This window comes from Rhea americana, unplaced genomic scaffold (genome assembly GCF_003343005.1).
Source record: "Rhea americana isolate MKP2758 unplaced genomic scaffold, rheAme1 scaffold_127, whole genome shotgun sequence".
Lineage (NCBI taxonomy): Eukaryota > Metazoa > Chordata > Aves > Rheiformes > Rheidae > Rhea > Rhea americana.
The window spans coordinates 958,586-975,356 of NW_028185339.1; the positions used below are offsets into that span (position 1 = coordinate 958,586).

General features: G+C 35.0%; 1 protein-coding gene across 1 annotated transcript in view; it reads right to left on the reverse strand.

The window, feature by feature from the left end:
- Window positions 1–702: 702 nt before the first annotated feature.
- Window positions 703–16,771, reverse strand: part of MARK1 (microtubule affinity regulating kinase 1) — a 49,302-nt gene continuing 33,233 nt past the window's right edge. Inside the window, exons 13-18 of the mRNA XM_085326087.1 lie at window positions 16,231–16,424; window positions 12,640–12,740; window positions 9,542–9,703; window positions 8,493–8,747; window positions 5,647–5,691; window positions 703–3,479 (exon numbers count right to left, since the gene is read on the reverse strand). Of these exons, the coding sequence (XP_085182213.1) occupies window positions 3,125–3,479; window positions 5,647–5,691; window positions 8,493–8,747; window positions 9,542–9,703; window positions 12,640–12,740; window positions 16,231–16,424 (1,112 nt within the window). The 3' untranslated portion in view covers window positions 703–3,124. The remainder of the gene's footprint in view (window positions 3,480–5,646; window positions 5,692–8,492; window positions 8,748–9,541; window positions 9,704–12,639; window positions 12,741–16,230; window positions 16,425–16,771) is intronic.

Below are 16,771 nucleotides of genomic sequence, written 5' to 3' on the forward strand. Positions count from 1 at the left end.
GAGGGGGAAATGCAGCCAAGTAATTACAGTCAAGTATGTAAGACATCTTCAGATCCGAGACATCTTTATCCCTTCCTGGTATTGCAGAATATGATGTGGCATTTAGCYGTCTTTCGGATTTCTCAAGTTAAAGCTACACTGATCCCCTCCCACATGAAAGTCAAGCTGCATTTCAGATCCAAATGTTCTTATCCCACTCTTCCGAAGTGCATCTCAGACGTAACAGCTACATAACAGAGCAGCTATGGAGTGACTCAAAAACAGGCACTGAGGATTCAGTATGCAGCATCTTACTGATTTCCATACTAAGTACGTTCAGCTTGCCAATAAAACTAGCAGTTCTGAAGATTTCATTCTTGGATCTTCCCATCTTATTCTTGCTAGTATCAGTGAATTCTCAAAGCAAACGACACATTCGGGTTCAGCAGGGCTACAACTCACGCGCTCCGACTGCACCCTTACCGACGTGTTTTGTGTACTTCTAGAGAGTCTAATTGGTTCACAACTTACCTAGTATCTTCCATAGGGCCAAAGGAAGGAGTGCCCCACGATTTGGGAATCATTGCGATTTCACACTGCTGGCAGTTTCAGGAAATTGTGTTACTTGCAAACCACCCACTTCCCACAGAGAAATACGGAAATCCCCATATGCCAATTTAACATTTCATGGGAGAATTGAACCAAAACTCGTAACCTCTGTCATCTTGAAATGATGTCTATGTTTTATGAAACATTAATACAGRCTCATCTCCAGTTACATAAAATGGTCAGAAATGGTAACAATCTAGGGCAGAGTAAGCCATGTAAAAATATAACATATAATGCAGGAAACTCTCACAAGTATTTAATCCACTGTCTCACAGCATGACCTATATTTTTTACACAGAACTTTCCAAGAAGGCAAAGCATTTTGTTTCATTACTAAATTCATACATGATCTTAGATTAACGCCATTGCTGTTACATTCTAGTGGTGCATTTTCAAGGACAAATGAACATTCATGGATTAATTCAGCAGATACACAAATCCTTCCTGAGACTGATTTTTGGTGAATTTCTGGAATATTTTCTGGACATCTATTTCCATGAAGTGCTAAAACCACTGGTATTTTCTAGACAGCGTAGGACCTACAACTGATGCAATGAAAATTTTGAATTCACACTAGGTAGAATACGAAGTCTTTACACTAAAAAAACCCAAAACAAACAAAAAAACAAACAAGAAAAACACCCCGCCCACACATACAACCCACCAACAACCCCACACCCTTAAAACAACTAAACAAAAACCTCAGACATAACACATACCTGCAATTAGACACATCTAGGCTGCTCCTCTACCTGCAATAATTATTGCACATTTATAAAGGGMAAACAACAAGTATTTTAGTATGAGAACTGTTCAAGTAAGTTTTAATAGAGTGCACCAGTGAATCAAGACGACTTGCATCAGATTTTGTTTCAATGAACATCAGATTTAAAAAAAAGGGGGGGGGGGAGGGCTACAGTTCTTTCTTTCCAAACACCACCCTTTTTCTAAGGCAACAATACACGTCCATGTCAGAACAGAACTGTTACAGAAGAAAGCTACATCACAGTACAGCATGTAAAGTCCGTCTCTGTCAAAAAACCATCATTGAATGGCACATAAACTACACTTACAGCCTTCTAACTTAGGGTTACAGAGTTTACCACAGCTTTTTTTTTATTTTTATTTTTTAAAGTGACAATTTCTTAACGAACTTTCTATTCTTCACAAGTGTGCAGATGGGGTCCATATGTTGATATTACAGTAATTACGACATTAAATAACATTGCACAACCAACCTCTATGGTTAATTCAGTACAAAATAACAAGTATTAAAATGTACCAGTACTAGTGGTTTTACATAGTTTATAATCATTAATTATGAAGGGGGGAGAGAAGTGTTTTTTTTTTTTTCTTTTCTGTAAGCAAATGCCTAATTACAAAGCTGCACATTACAGGCATAATGATGTGGAATAAATACAAGAAATCTGATAAAATATTAAACACAAACAGGTTACATGGGAACAAACTGTACAACCACGAAAGCATAAATCAACAATTTACCATTATAAACAATGTATGTTTAGCTGTAAAATATTATGTGGAATTGCATGTACTCTTTGGGGGCACATATTCCAAAAGCCAAGCTAATTCCTGAGGTGGTGTTATTACTTTATACAATTGGTCAACACTTCAGATTATCTTGTGCTATTAAACAGTCCCAATATTAATATAGTTCCATAAAATGGAATTTATAATATTCTGAAGGCAGCAAACAAGTGATATTTTACACCATGATATTCAAATGAAATAATTTACGGTTATCCATTTTGGTGCTACATTTGTTAACAGGCCAGGGAGTAAGCACTATAATCGGCAGACAAAACATTACTAATGCCTGGTTTCTGTTCCCCCACAGCTCTGAGCTGGCCCAAGGCAAAACAAAGTTTTTAAACTGTAAGTGCCAACACTGTAAACATGTTTGTATTTTTCAACTAAACACTGTCCAATAACACGGTTTAAGAGCCAAAGATAAGCAGGAACAGTCTTGTGTAGAACAAAAGCCGATTTATTCATCGACTTTTGCTTCAAATCATGAACAATTTTTAAATAATTAAAAATGGTCATGCTACAGTTGTGAAAACTGTTTTTGTGCATTTGACTCAGGACACAGTTTTTAAAAAAATGCATGATAGAGGTAAGACTTATAAAAACCACCAAAAACGTTAAGTGATAGGGAAGAACTTTTCCAACTCAAAGCATCAAACATACATTTCTGTGCAGAAATCTAGACAACTATACAAGATCTGTATTTAAGCAGTCATCTTTTATTATACAACTCTATGAACATAAAATGAACAGAATGCTCTATATACTTACCTGTACATGTGAACATAACTTCTTTAGCTACAGTTATTTAATATAGGTTATACTGGATTTAACTTTACAATTCTGAATAACTATGTATAACCTTATTGCAATAAGGGCAATTTCTACATGGGGAGCTTCACAGGCCAATCACATTAGGCGTAACCAGTACATTCAAAGTGTAGATCATGTATGAATCTTCCCTGATCCCAAGAAATGTAGTTTCTCTTTACAGCTTAAGCTCATTTGCTATCTTGGATGCAATGTTCTTAAATGCAATAGAGGTCCCAGATATTCTCTTAAAACGAACTCCATTGAGTGACAACCGTGGCAGTTTGCAGACTTCCATCTCCCACTGAACAAGGCTATCTTGTCGTGCATCACCGTGAACGCAGAAGAGCAAAAACCGCTCTTTCTGTTCATAATCACAGTTATTAGCGTCTAACACTTTTCGGATCTCTCTCATCATGTCGTTTGGGTCCATAGAACTAGTGGTTTTCATACTCCACGTGAACCTCAAGGAGCGTGGCTTCGAATCTTTGCTATCCTCCTTTTCTCTTTCTTTTGGCTCTCCAGAAGCACTCCTAGAAGAAGTAGTGACATACAGAGCGGTCAAAAATAGAAGCACTAAAATCAAGAGCTAGAAGAGAAATACAGTTCTTGAACAGGGGTTTCTAAACYGCAAACGACACACCACTAGCCATAAGCTAAGCCAAAGCATTAAATGGATACTTATGGAAAAGCTGTGTGCCATCTTCTGCACTCGTGCAATTGGGCACAGCACAGGTTGTTGCTGCCAGATGCTGCTGCAGTTACTGGTCRTGGTACAAAAGCCAGTGAAGTTTGGAAACCCCCGCTCTAAAACATTCTGATGATCACATATGCAATGGTAAGTACAGACACACATCGTACTGCTCCAAAGAAAGTGGAATCTATGTAAAAGCATGACTGAAGTTCCGCTGATTTCATGATCTGGAGCATGCCATACATCAACAAAACTGAAGTTGAGTGATATAGTCCCAAAGCATAAATTATACTGCAAAAGCAGCAAAGGGAGGAACCTCACCCTGCTCTTCACAAGCCTTCAGTTAATCCCTCTCCTTCCCCCGCCCCATTTATTATATATTTTGACCGCTCTCTGTGTAAAAGAGACCTTCTAACAACAGGGCTTGTTCTAACTGATGAAGCCAAATTTTGCACCGCGATTACCTAGGTGGCAAACAGCTTATTTGTCTACCTGTCAAACACACAGCCAACAGATTCTTCACAGAAGAACAGTGACATGTAGCCACCAAATATTTTAGCTGATAAATTGACTTGGACAAAATCCCAAGTAATTTCCAATGTATGTCAGTGCTATAAAGCTTCTTTACAAACCAGATTGCTTATTTCTTTCTACAAAGTATTCTAAGCAACAGCATTAATTATTTTAGAATTTAAAGTAATTCCTTAGCCAACAGTTTGTCTTCCTGTCCCAAGTACTTGAGATGCCTGATGCCTCCCCCTCTGGGGAAAGTGATGGTGGGGGGAAGGTGCCGTTTTAATTTTGGTACAGTCTATATACATGGTCACTATTCAGAGAGGAGCCAAAACAAGCATTTCAAATTTAAATTTCATTGTGATCTCCAGAGAATTACATCAATATTAAGGGATAGAGCATGACAAGGTTAAGATCTCAAACAACTTTTAGCCTAAAACAGACAATGCAGAATGGTAAAAAGTAGAGTAAGCTAGAGAACAAAAGCAAGAGCTGAAAGTAACTTCACATTTAATTTTATTTGAAGATTTGATTAACCTCTTTTCTCTTCCCAATTCAAGAATTCAACTTTGGATAGAAAAGGGCTAATGCAGATAACAGGCACTGTGTATTAAACAACATATCCCGTTTAGAAATGTCCTGCTTTTTAAAATAAAGATTTACTGGCTCTGTTTTGAAAATTGGGTCAATACTTTCTGTAACAGACTGGTGTAGAATGCAATAGACTACAGTGTGTGTGCACTGCGTGTTCACCAGGCAGCACAAGAAGTTACGCTCTGTACTAAGCATACACCCCCCMAAAAAAATCCAAATTTTAAAATACGCCAAAAAGAGCGGATATACTAAAAAATGAGCACTTACAGTGCTTTTTGCTTATAAAACATTTGTGCATAGTGGTTGCCATACAAAGTCAGCATTTAGCAGTCACCACCCTTTGTGTCTGAATGTCACTTACTTTCTTTTTCTCGGCGCAAAGTAACATTCATTTCTCAGATATTACAGGGTGTTCACTTGTGGCAAACCGCAGCTTTAGTAATGAATGCAATTTGTGACCACAGTAAAAATTTTATACATACAAATACATATACATATGTATTACATATGTACATATACAAAATTTTACACACCCAGACACACAAAGTATGTTACATTTTCACTGAAGCCTAAAGTAAATAATATAAATATTTATAAGCCAAAACACGGTTTTAAAGAAGTGCCTAAATTATTGGTTTAATCCTACGTGGGCATTATTATTCACAGGAATATGCTTAAATAAAAAGTTTGTTTTTTTTTTTTTTTGCAAAGTATTCAATATAAAAAGTGATGGTTGAAGGATCTCACCAAAACCCCCTCCCGCCAAAATCCACAATATCTTTTAAATGCAGATTATTTAAGCACTATTCTATTTTACATCATGATTAAAAGGCTTTAAGAAATCACTTAAATCTTGATGCAAAGGACCTAGGAGCGAAGTATTAATAGTGGCTCCTCACCTTGAGGTGTCAGTTCTGCCACTGGCTTCGCCTTCACTTGGATCCCTCAAAACAAAGTTAAGGTTGAGATTCAATGATAAAGGTGAAAAATAAAAGTTAAGAAAACCTATATCTAGAACAAATGTTAAATAACTACTGAACAAAAAAAAAGCATAATAATGTCAAGTCTAATACTATTTGATATTATTTTTCACAGCTGTAATTTTAATTTCTCTTTACGATACCTTAACTTCTTTCAACACTGACGTGTAACTATTTAATATATTTTTTAAACCTATGTGAGGATTAACACATTGTTCTCAACCTACTGCAGACTGTGCAACTGCCACACATAATTCCAGCAAGCGCAGAAGAGCAGCAGTCCCAAAGGGCTGGTTCAGAGAGGTTCCTCTCACGCAAGGCTGCAGCTAGTGCAAACCACCCTGCACCTTTCTGGACCAGGTCACTACATGTCGATCTCGAAAGCACTGTGTACATCCCCACAGTTCAGCACAGTCACATAAATAAAGATAAGACGTGCCTAAGTGTTTGCCAGACCAAAACTTTGGAAACCAGTTCAGAAAAGTTACTTTAACATCTGCTTAACTTTAATTAAACAGATGTTATAGTGACTGCAGTAAGATTACTGATGAGCTACAAGTTAAATATTATACTTATCTTTTCGAATTACAATTGTAATTTATAAAGGAACTATTTTGTATCATGCCTTTTTAGTCTGAAGCAACTTAAGAAAATACCATAGACTGTATAAGCCACTTTGGTACATTCCTAGTGCTGCAATACAAGCATTTTAGTACATAATTTCAATTAGTTACTTAATACCTCCAGAACACAAATACTTTAATAACTAGCACCTCAGAAGTATCGTTTGACACAAATCATTGATACAAAATACTTCAATACCCTATACATTAAAGATTCCCACTATGCATATTCTATATACTTACCAGAAAAGGCATTTACCTTTGCCAAAAAATAAGTAGTCTATCATAACACCTTCTAATCAAAGTATGTTTTAAAATATTATTTACTAAACAGTACAGAAGTTAGAGGTATGCATTTAGGTGATGCCAGTTTAAACAACAACAAAACCCCCTAAACTTTGTTCTCTGTAGTCCCAACCATTAAAGAAGTTCCAAACAGCTTTTTAAGTTGAAATAAATAAATAAATAAATAAATCTTATCTTTGCTACAGGAAAATCTACTCTTCATTTGACTTTTTTAGCACTATAAGACAAAATAATCTTTTTTAGAATAAGTTATATAAAAATCTTTTATAATGAAGATTATTTTAAATCAAAGGTCAACACAGTTTACAGTACGTTAATTATAAATACACAGTTTACTTAAAAATACTAACTCTTTAATCTGCTTTTCAAAAAAAATTCAAGGTCCCATTTTTTGGAAGATACCAGTGAGTCATAACTAGCGGAAAAACCCAGTTTGTGYTCTTGAAATTGATTCATTACTTAACAGCAAATACACTTCTTACTATTCGGAAATCTATACTAATAACCCCTCTGACTAACTTTGTTTTAAGTTGAGAACTCCTCCTTCCCCCAAATTATGTGAGTGCTGGAGATGCCAAAATGGAGAATCATATTYCTGTATCTTCAGGTTTCCGAAAAAAGAAAATCATTCATACACTTTTTTTTAATTCTTTTTGTTATCACAAGAGATATGACTTTAGATACACACTGGCACACTATTAGCATACCAGGTGAAGGGAATTTTATGAGGAACATGACTGAATTCCTTCCTAGCTTTCTCTCTTCTTTCTCCCTGTAAGGTCACCTTAGGCAATTCATCATATTGTACTTAGGAATTTGCAACTATTAGCTTAAATTACGAAGCCTCAAATTAAAGACACCTTGAATTTATCCTTCTTTTACACAGAAATTACATATTTCAGTCSATAATGGTGTAATTCTGCAAATAAAATAGATTTGCAAGATACAATTCTGTTGTAAAACCGATAATAGTGTAGAAAGGACAATGAACTGGCTTGGGAACTCTAAGTAAATCACTGTTAGACAGATGAAAACAAACTTAAGTCTCCCTTTAGGAAAGCTATTAGGACTGCTAAATCAACAGTCACTTGAAATTAAACAGTGTATCTGAAATTCTTTTCCAGCATCTCTCCTCATGTTGTTATTAATACCACAGGAATGAAGGCAGTTCCAAGAGTCTCCGCCAGATGCATGCTTTCTCTTCTTTCAGAATTCCAAACTTACTTTTGAAGAAGTTGGTAACACAGTATGAGTGGCTACATAATACTGAAATATTAAGACTTCCAGATGTTCAGATTTGTGCCCATTTCTAAGCTTCTCAGAATTTAGAAATCTCTAAAATAATTTGCAAACTCCAATTCCATCTAAAGTACAGCAGTAAAATTGTAATAAACACAGCCCTTGCAACAAACTGCACTCATGTCACTACTCAGCAGTTGATCGTAAGCAGTATAGTTAACATTTAATGACTTATTTTTAGATATTGCTTCCAATATTTAAGTTCATTTGAACTTAAAAGTAATAACTTTGTCTTTCAGTCATAAAGCATGAATAAAAAAAAAGAAAAACTTGAGTATCATTCTCTTGCTCCTTTAAGATAAAGAAACAAGAGAATAGTTGGCCAAACATAAATGCTTACAATATACACAGAGAAGTAAAACAAAGCAAGTTCTGGAAGGAATACACAAAACAAACTAAATTCACATTTACTTCAGACCATTAAGATGGAAATTCTCGATGACTTTGCAATTACGGCCCTATTTATAGGCTGGGCTTTATTTTTTTTTTCTTTTCTCTCTCTCTCTCTCTCTCTCTTAAAAATTCAGAGGTACTAACCTGCGAACAAACTTGGAAGTTATCTTGCTTATTATACCAGTTGATGTCCCTCTTCTAGCATGTGCAAAAGCACCGGTTTCATGTGATGGTGAGGCAGGCGGTCCATTGTAAGTGGCATTACGCCGCTCCCTTAGCTGCTCACCATGGAAAGTGCTTCGACTTGAGCTCCCCCGAGGAAAGCGAGTTCGGTCTGGAGTGGTAGTGCTAATACTATGAGCAGACGGGGAAGCAGCAGGCACTCTTTGAGTTGCACTGCTGGGAAAAGAGAAGCATAAATAAAGAGAAAGACTACACTAGAAATCCTCCTACATGACAACCATTTCTTAAAGACAGAAAAAAAAAWTTTTTTTTAAACCTGAGCCCACTACTAATTCACTTTTGTGATTCATATTTGGAAATAATCAAGTGATATTTTCACTGTAGAAATAATTATCTGAAGTGTTAAGAGCAGTTAAAAAAATACACAGATAATAGGAGAAAAGAAAAAGGAAAGAAAGCATCTAATAATAGCTGAAAGTGCTCCCTGCCCTCTTTCTGAAAAAGATATTCATAAAAGACTTCTCATACACAAGCACTGCTAAAATCTTGCAAATATTTCTTATGAAAGAACCAACTGGCAAAAATTTATAAATTTAAAAAAGCTACTTGGGTAGTTGAGAGTAAGAGCAGCTATACTACGGTGCATTTAGACAAAAGTGAGACTAATAATCTCCAAAATCAACATGTTAAACATTTTACTATCTCGTTTGAATTTATGGCGGCCTGTATTGTATGGTCAGGTCTGCATTAGTTAAATTTTTAAACTACCTAAGTTTTCCAAAAGTTTCCAGAGGGAGCCAGTCAAGAAACTAAGTGTCTGCAAATACACACCACGAACAAAATCACTCCTGAAATCATTTGTAATACAGATATTACTTGAGTAAACTACTATGTCAGAAGTGAATGCARTATGACAGTTCTGAATAGACTGCAAGTGTACTGAAATATGCCATGAGCTGAACAATTTTTTCAAGTCTAAAGCATTGCAGAAATAACAARCAAACCATTACCTTGGTCGGTAAGCTTCAGTGCCATCTTTGATGGTTGGCAGGGTAACTTTTATTGGATGGCCAGAGGCAGACATCGACTTTTGATGTCGTGGCCGTGCTGATACAGCAGATGCTACTGTGGAGCCCGCCGAGGACGTGCTACTTGCAGACATTTCTGTCAGGCTTTCACCATGCCAGCAAGGCAGGTGGGCCAAAACGATGGAAAATAGAGGGGAAGGAGAGAAAAAAAAATAATTTAAAAGGTATCTGTTTCAACAAATAGAAGAGTTGGTGTAAAACATTAAATAGTTTCACTTTAGTGTTTAAATCAACTCCAGATCCTGAACGAGAGTCTTAGGATTATGAATGACTGGCATGCAAACAAAAAACAAATACAAGTTGTTTTAAAGAAGTATGCATGATTTCTGGGTTTTCATATTAGTATCTTGTTCAAGGATGTTGGTTGCTTAGCTTCTCTTAAACACAGTTACAGTTTGTTTAGCRTAGGCATAGGTCTTTTAAATGCCAAAAAATAGAGACAAAAAAAATTACTGTTATTGAAAAGCAGTTCAATTATTTTTAGTTTAGAATTCATAATGTAACAAAGATGGTATATTTAAATGGAATATTAACTACATATTAACAGAAGTTCATCTCAACGTAGAAAATACCTGTCAAGAAGCAACTCTGATTGCTAACAAGGTGTGCAGAGCAGGTGTTAAAAAATTTACTCCCCCTCTCCCTCCAAAGGCATAAAAAAAAAAAAGTAAGCATCAAAAGCAAAATGGAAAAATAATTACTCATTTTTCTTTTAGAATATACAGAATACTGTTAAACACCRTCAGCCCCAGGAAGATTTCATTTCACAAACAGCCAGAAAGCTGAGTGATGAGGTTGCCTCTCAGCTGAAGTCAGAAACACGTAACTGTGGGAAAATCATTTCATGTTCATTCTTACTGTTCAGAAACCATAAATCACATCACTACATATGTYAAATCAGGTTCTTTCATTCCTCCCAGGATTGAATCTTACAAAAGTACTCAATGCTGAAGAAAGACTATCTGACAATGGGAAAAAAATACAACTAAAAAAAGTCACAGAAGGTTTAAACAGATTGATTAAAAAGATCTTCTTTTTGTGAAGCAAATATCCGGTTTTCAGTTAAAAAATCCAACATCTAAAACTCAAAAAAATTTAGAACAGCTGACACATTTTCATTTGAAAGGGATCTTGTTTCTAAAGGACCAAGTTGTCCTCTTCCTCTCTAGTTTTTGACAGTGTATTAAGGGAAAGGCAGCTTCACCAAAAGCTCCGGCCTATGGAAGGTGAACTGCAGCACCCCGGGGAAAGCGGGGAAGGCTCCTTCCCCAGCTCCGCAAGAGCAGAGCCTGGGCTGCCTCCCCAAGGCGGCCAAAATGGGCCACCCTGCTTCCAGCAAAATGTTCACCTTCTCCATCCGTCCTCTGTCCCAGCCACTGCTGCACTCACCCTCATGATACAGTTATTTCCATCGGGATTTTTATTTCTGATTAGTCTGAGGGGTAAAGAAGGGATGAAAGAAGGAACAGAAACCACTGTGTTATGAATTTTTAAAACCAAAGTCGAAAGACTTGAGCTGAACTACAACTCTGCCTCCACAAGCACAAATGAAATTACTTTAAAAGTGTATTAGGAACAGTCCCAAAGCTGTATGTTTGTTATAAAGATATAAAGCTTTCAGCTTCAGAACTACACCAGATACAAACTGAACTGCAATACAATGTATTGTAGGAAAGCCAAATACAAAAGATTATTCTTTTCAAAAAAAGAAAGAAAAGCCCCAAGTATATTTATTTTACTGATGAAACAGACAGGGATTGAAGAGTTGGTCACCTCTTCAATGCTATAAAAAATTAAACTGTAAAACAAAATAACTCAAGATAAAATCCATTCTCGTTATAGTATTTTTGGTATTACATCTATTAAAAGGAAACTATCAATACTTTTCCAAAATCAGAAAGATATATTTTAGTACACAATTTAAACAAAAATGATCCTTTTTAAAAAGAAAGATAGCATACATAGTTTGTAACAAATGTTACTCAAGTATTTTAAATTATAAATAAAAATTTGGAAATATATTTTTGAAAACATCACCTGATAATTTGAAATTAATTCAATATTGAAAATTATTTTTCTGCTTATTAATGGACCTCATTAAAGCAATTTAAATAATTGACTATATTTCTCTAAAATAATAGTTATTAAATTATTTTCAGATCATAATTTATATAAAAGTCTCCTCTTTCCCTTCACAGGTTCCATTGCTCATCATCTTAGCATATATCAACAGCCCTATATTTTTCCTTTCTCCAAAATCAAATATATCATTAAAAACTTCAAACACTAACTCAGAAAACAAAACAGAACTAGTTTACTTGATTATGTTATTTCATGACAGGTACTTCTGTTCTTTTTACTTTAATAGCATTATTTAAATTACTTAGAAATCAGAGTAGGTTGGCTACTGTTTAAAAAAAATCCTGTTATTTTAACTAATGTTTTATTTTATAATTGGATACAGATGATAACTACACCAAAGATGCACAGAGAGGATGTTTAAAAAAAAAAACTAAACACAATAGCATTAAATATTATTCTATTTAAGAAAATATTTCAAAGCAGGTGTWCTTATCATCCCACCTACACATACAATTTGGTTATAATCACTACAGAAGTATTTGAGCTAAAAAGATAAAGAAAAGGTTCAATTTCCCTTACAAGTTAAGTTTTTCTAATAATTACTAGAGAAAATGACAAAGAATTATATTACGCTGTAATAGTGATCCACCTGAAGTACTCCATGGCAGACTTAATTTGTCAATTTAAATTGCAAGTATAATTATCTTCTCCGTGTTGGAAGACAACCCTTAGTAATAAATACGATTCCCTACAAAGGGGCAAAGGCAGATCTACATATCTGGTTATAAATTTCATCACAAATGTAGAAGCTTCTGTGGAAGGTAGCATTTGACTGCATGTTTTCATCTTATATGCTTCACATCATGTTTCATATTAATTGCATAAYCCACCTCCTGGTATTCCTCTTTTCTTAGACTAGTGAGAAAATTTAAGAATACCTGCTGTCCTTCCCATTCTGTATTGCAGAATAGCGATCTGAAGACCGCTCACAAACGTAAGTGTTCCTTCTTGTCATCCCAGTACCAGCAAACACATTGCTCTAGAAGAAAATTAAGACTAAATTAAACGATGTATGAAATGAAGTCTTCTACTTGTATATAAAGTTGTACCGAAAATGCAAATATCAGAAGCAAATCAAAACACAATTTCAGCAATTTAAGCACATTCTTAGTGTCTTCAAATGTACTAGGTTATATCTACTGACGCAAATCAATTATATCATCAGCTATTCCTTTTCAACACTTCCTTCAGCATCTCTTTACTATACCATTGGGAGTGCACGAAAAGAAAATGTAGAGAAGCATCATTTTGCTGACTTTGCTTTATTAAGTATTATCATCCAATTCTTTATATATAGCGTTACTGAATTATTTGAGTCTGAAATCAAGAGTCACAGGAGCTAAATACCCCACGGAATCCCAAAAATCATATATGCTGARCTAATTTAAATGCTTGCTTGTGCAGATTAAGTTGGTAACTAGAGCTCCAGCCTTACAGTTTGCTGCCCCCTGTCGAGAGGGCTTACAAAAATAAAATGAAAAGATCTATCAATCTGTGTTAGTCAAGCCAGAAATTACAATGCACAATTGAGRAGAGTTCTACCATAAGAATTTATAACAAGTCATAGCAAATATGTTTCTAGCAACGAACACTGACGGTACCTTCTTTTTGTTACTTACTTAAATTTTGCATACATCTCATAAAACGCATCCAACATTCTCCTCCTCCCCCCTGCCAAGCACCAATTGCTTCCTCCTACTTTCAGTATGTGAAGTACAATTCTAATATAGTACTTATTGAATTTGTGGTGGGAGAGGTTTTCAAAATAACCAGGCATRTTGGCAAAAACTTTTAAACACGCTAAATTCAAGTACTGTAGAGCATCATTAATTTTGCAAGATTTACTACGTATTTATAAAGYAGTTTAGGGAAAAAACAAAGAAAAGTAGTTTAATCATGTTTTACGTATGTACAAAAGAAYGTGAACTAGATACTGCTTTTAAACCATTACCAGAGAAAGAAGAAGGCATGTAWGTGTAAAAATTCCATGATTTTTCACCTACTCTGCAGTACCTAGTTTATAATAGGGCATACTGAATACTTGCTGTTAATTTTTTTCCCCTCATATTACGTACAGTACTAATTTTATAATAGCAAGTGCATCTAGACAAGTTTTGTTGTCCTTAAAAACATACATTAAAAAAAAAACCCTCTCCTAGAAGTAATTCAGTACAGAATGTGCACAGAAACTATTCTCTTTGTAAGAACAGATTCTGTTAGKTGACTTTACATCTTAAATGAGAAGATCAGAAGCAGCTGTACAGGCCATACAGGGCCAGCAGACCATGCATCCATGACTCTAGTTAGTGCTAAGAAAAACATAATTGCCACAATTCCCCTTCATCCTAGGAAGGTCTAAAAATGYAGATTCTGATTATTCTATTAATAGTGCTTTGAATACATGCTTTTTTATAGCACCACMCTGATAAATAARAACAACAACAAAAAAATAAATCTATAGCGTAGTTAATTCCAAAGCTTAGTCTAATGWATAGATAGATGTTTTTACCATAAAGAAATAGCTTTGTTTTAAAAATAAATTGGCACTTTCTTTGAAGGAACATAGCATTTTACTGAAGCTATGTTACTTGAGGTGTAACTCTCCCCCTTTGTTTCCCTTATCAAYAGCTTTTTTGCTTTAGTGTTTCTCCATATCAGAATGGAAATTTGTACAGATTAGTGAATARCCTGTTTCAAAATACCATTTATAAGGAAGTTTAACCAACTACAGTCAATACTGTTTTTCAAATTAAGCTCTTGTAAGTTAGGCTAATATGTGATCGAAGGCAAGTAATATTTTAAAATATATCTTACCTTCCCTAAAACCATGCTACCCTTGGTCACACAAAAGTATTTTTAAATTCTCTGCATTAACTTCTGGCTAATTTAATTTTAAACACGTTTTAAGGAAAAACAAATTCATGTTTTTTGTGTAAGTTGCTCAATTGTAACTACAGTAGCAATATCAGATGCCAATACACCTTAATTTTGCTCATCACAAAACCTTTCACGAAATCCCTAAAATAGTAACAGATCTGCAAAGTACAAACATTGAAGTCGCTATTAGCAAAGTAAATCAATTTCTCACTCTTCAGGGTAAAGATGCTCTATTTAATTAGTTCTCACAAAGCAGAGAAATGCTTTCAACATATCATCAGCTTATAACATATATCACTGTAATCAGCTTTGGGGCAATATACTTCTGGGAAAGCTTAGATATGAAATCTCATCTTAGAAGACTACGCCTCTGCATGCAAGCCACACTGCCATAATTTTCAAGTTCCTTTGTGGGAAAAAACATTTTAAAGAAATGTGAAAAAATGTTTAGAGCATCTCTGGATGTACTGCAGATACAGTCTGCAGAATCTTAAGAGTCAGATAAACTTCAGTGTATTTTTTTTAATAGAGAATTCTAGTAGAGATGTGCATTGTCATCTCAGAATCCAAGATGCGAATTAGTATTCAGAATCTCAAAGGACAGTGAAAATTCCTGTTCTCTGCTTACTGCAGTAAAAGATGGCAGGTATCTTTGTATTTAATGCAGCTTATCTCTTAAATAGGAAAAAGTATACTTGCATCTTAGTCTAAATTATGATTCATGCATATTACAAATCATTTTTCCCCACATGAACTCATGCTCCTATATGGTATACATTTCTACTCAAATAGCACACAGTATTTTTCCATTGTGTRTGCTGAACACTGATACTACTACACRTGAACCTCCAAAATACAAAGTAGAAGACTTTTACATGAGAAGAGACAGACTCTTCTACTTGGAAAAAAAAAGTGTTTGAGATAGTAATACGACAGGATTACAAAACTATGAGTTATGTGGTAATGGAAGAATTTGCAAATTAATCATTTCCTAATACAAGGACCACGTTGTAACTCACATCATCACCAGGCAGTAAATTTAAAGACAAAAATTGGGTTATGCCACCACCACTAGCATGACTTGTGGCTATTCTGTGAATTCTGCAGCTTGTCATGGAAGCCCAAAATACAAGTGRTTTCAAAAAGCTAAACTGACAAATTCATAGAGAATAAGTTCATAAGAGATATTACAAAGGGTCATTCAGATGAAATCTTTGATTCAGGAAGTTCCCTGGTTTTCTTCCAGATACAYAAGCATTGRCAAACCAGGGAAAGAGCACTCAATATTGACACTGTTCTTGTGTTCCTTCTCTAAATATCCACCATTTGYCCCAAAAGATCTTCAGTTTTCCTGAGAGTAGATATTCTTGTGCTTTCAGTTAGGTTAGTGTTAGAAAAAGTAAGGTTGGGCGGAAGGGAAAGATGTATTTTAAAATACATTCGCTGTRGTCTATTTCTGTCTGCCAGTAAAAGTTACCAGAAATRGCCTTAGTGGCTTATTCAGTAATCATTATGTCTATAGTAGATTTTGTTTAAATATAGAAAAATAAATATAACAAACCAAACACATACACACACACACACACACTCACACTTGGAACTGTAGTTGACTTCTTTCTTTCTGGACCCACAAGTGGACTTGCAGTCATCTCTCCTTTGGATCCCACTGTAGTGCTGCTAAGTTTGCGTGATACATCTTTGTCCCAGTCCTCTTTCTGTTCACTTTCCACACTATTTGCCTGAGCCCTTTTTGTGTATGACACAGCAGGAGGAATTGACGGACCAACTGTCAAATAAAAACAGTATTAATACTACCTAAACATAACCACTGTGTTTTCCTTAGTMAAAATACTCTAAGTAAGATTAGAGGAAATTTTTCTGAATTTTTTCTTTGTTTTAGTACTTTTTGCCTAAAATTCTCTTCAATATACCAGAAAAGACTTTTTCTCCCTAAAAAACTAAAATTACTGTGTTTAAAGTGTGTTAGCACTTGGAAAAATACAGTTCTTCCCTCTCATCTTTTTCAAAATGCTTTGGGGTAAATCATCTAWTAGAAGAAGTCTGTGCTCCCTTGAAATAAAAAGTAAAAGTTTATCAGCTAATGATGTGCTCCCCACAGCACTGGTTACTTCT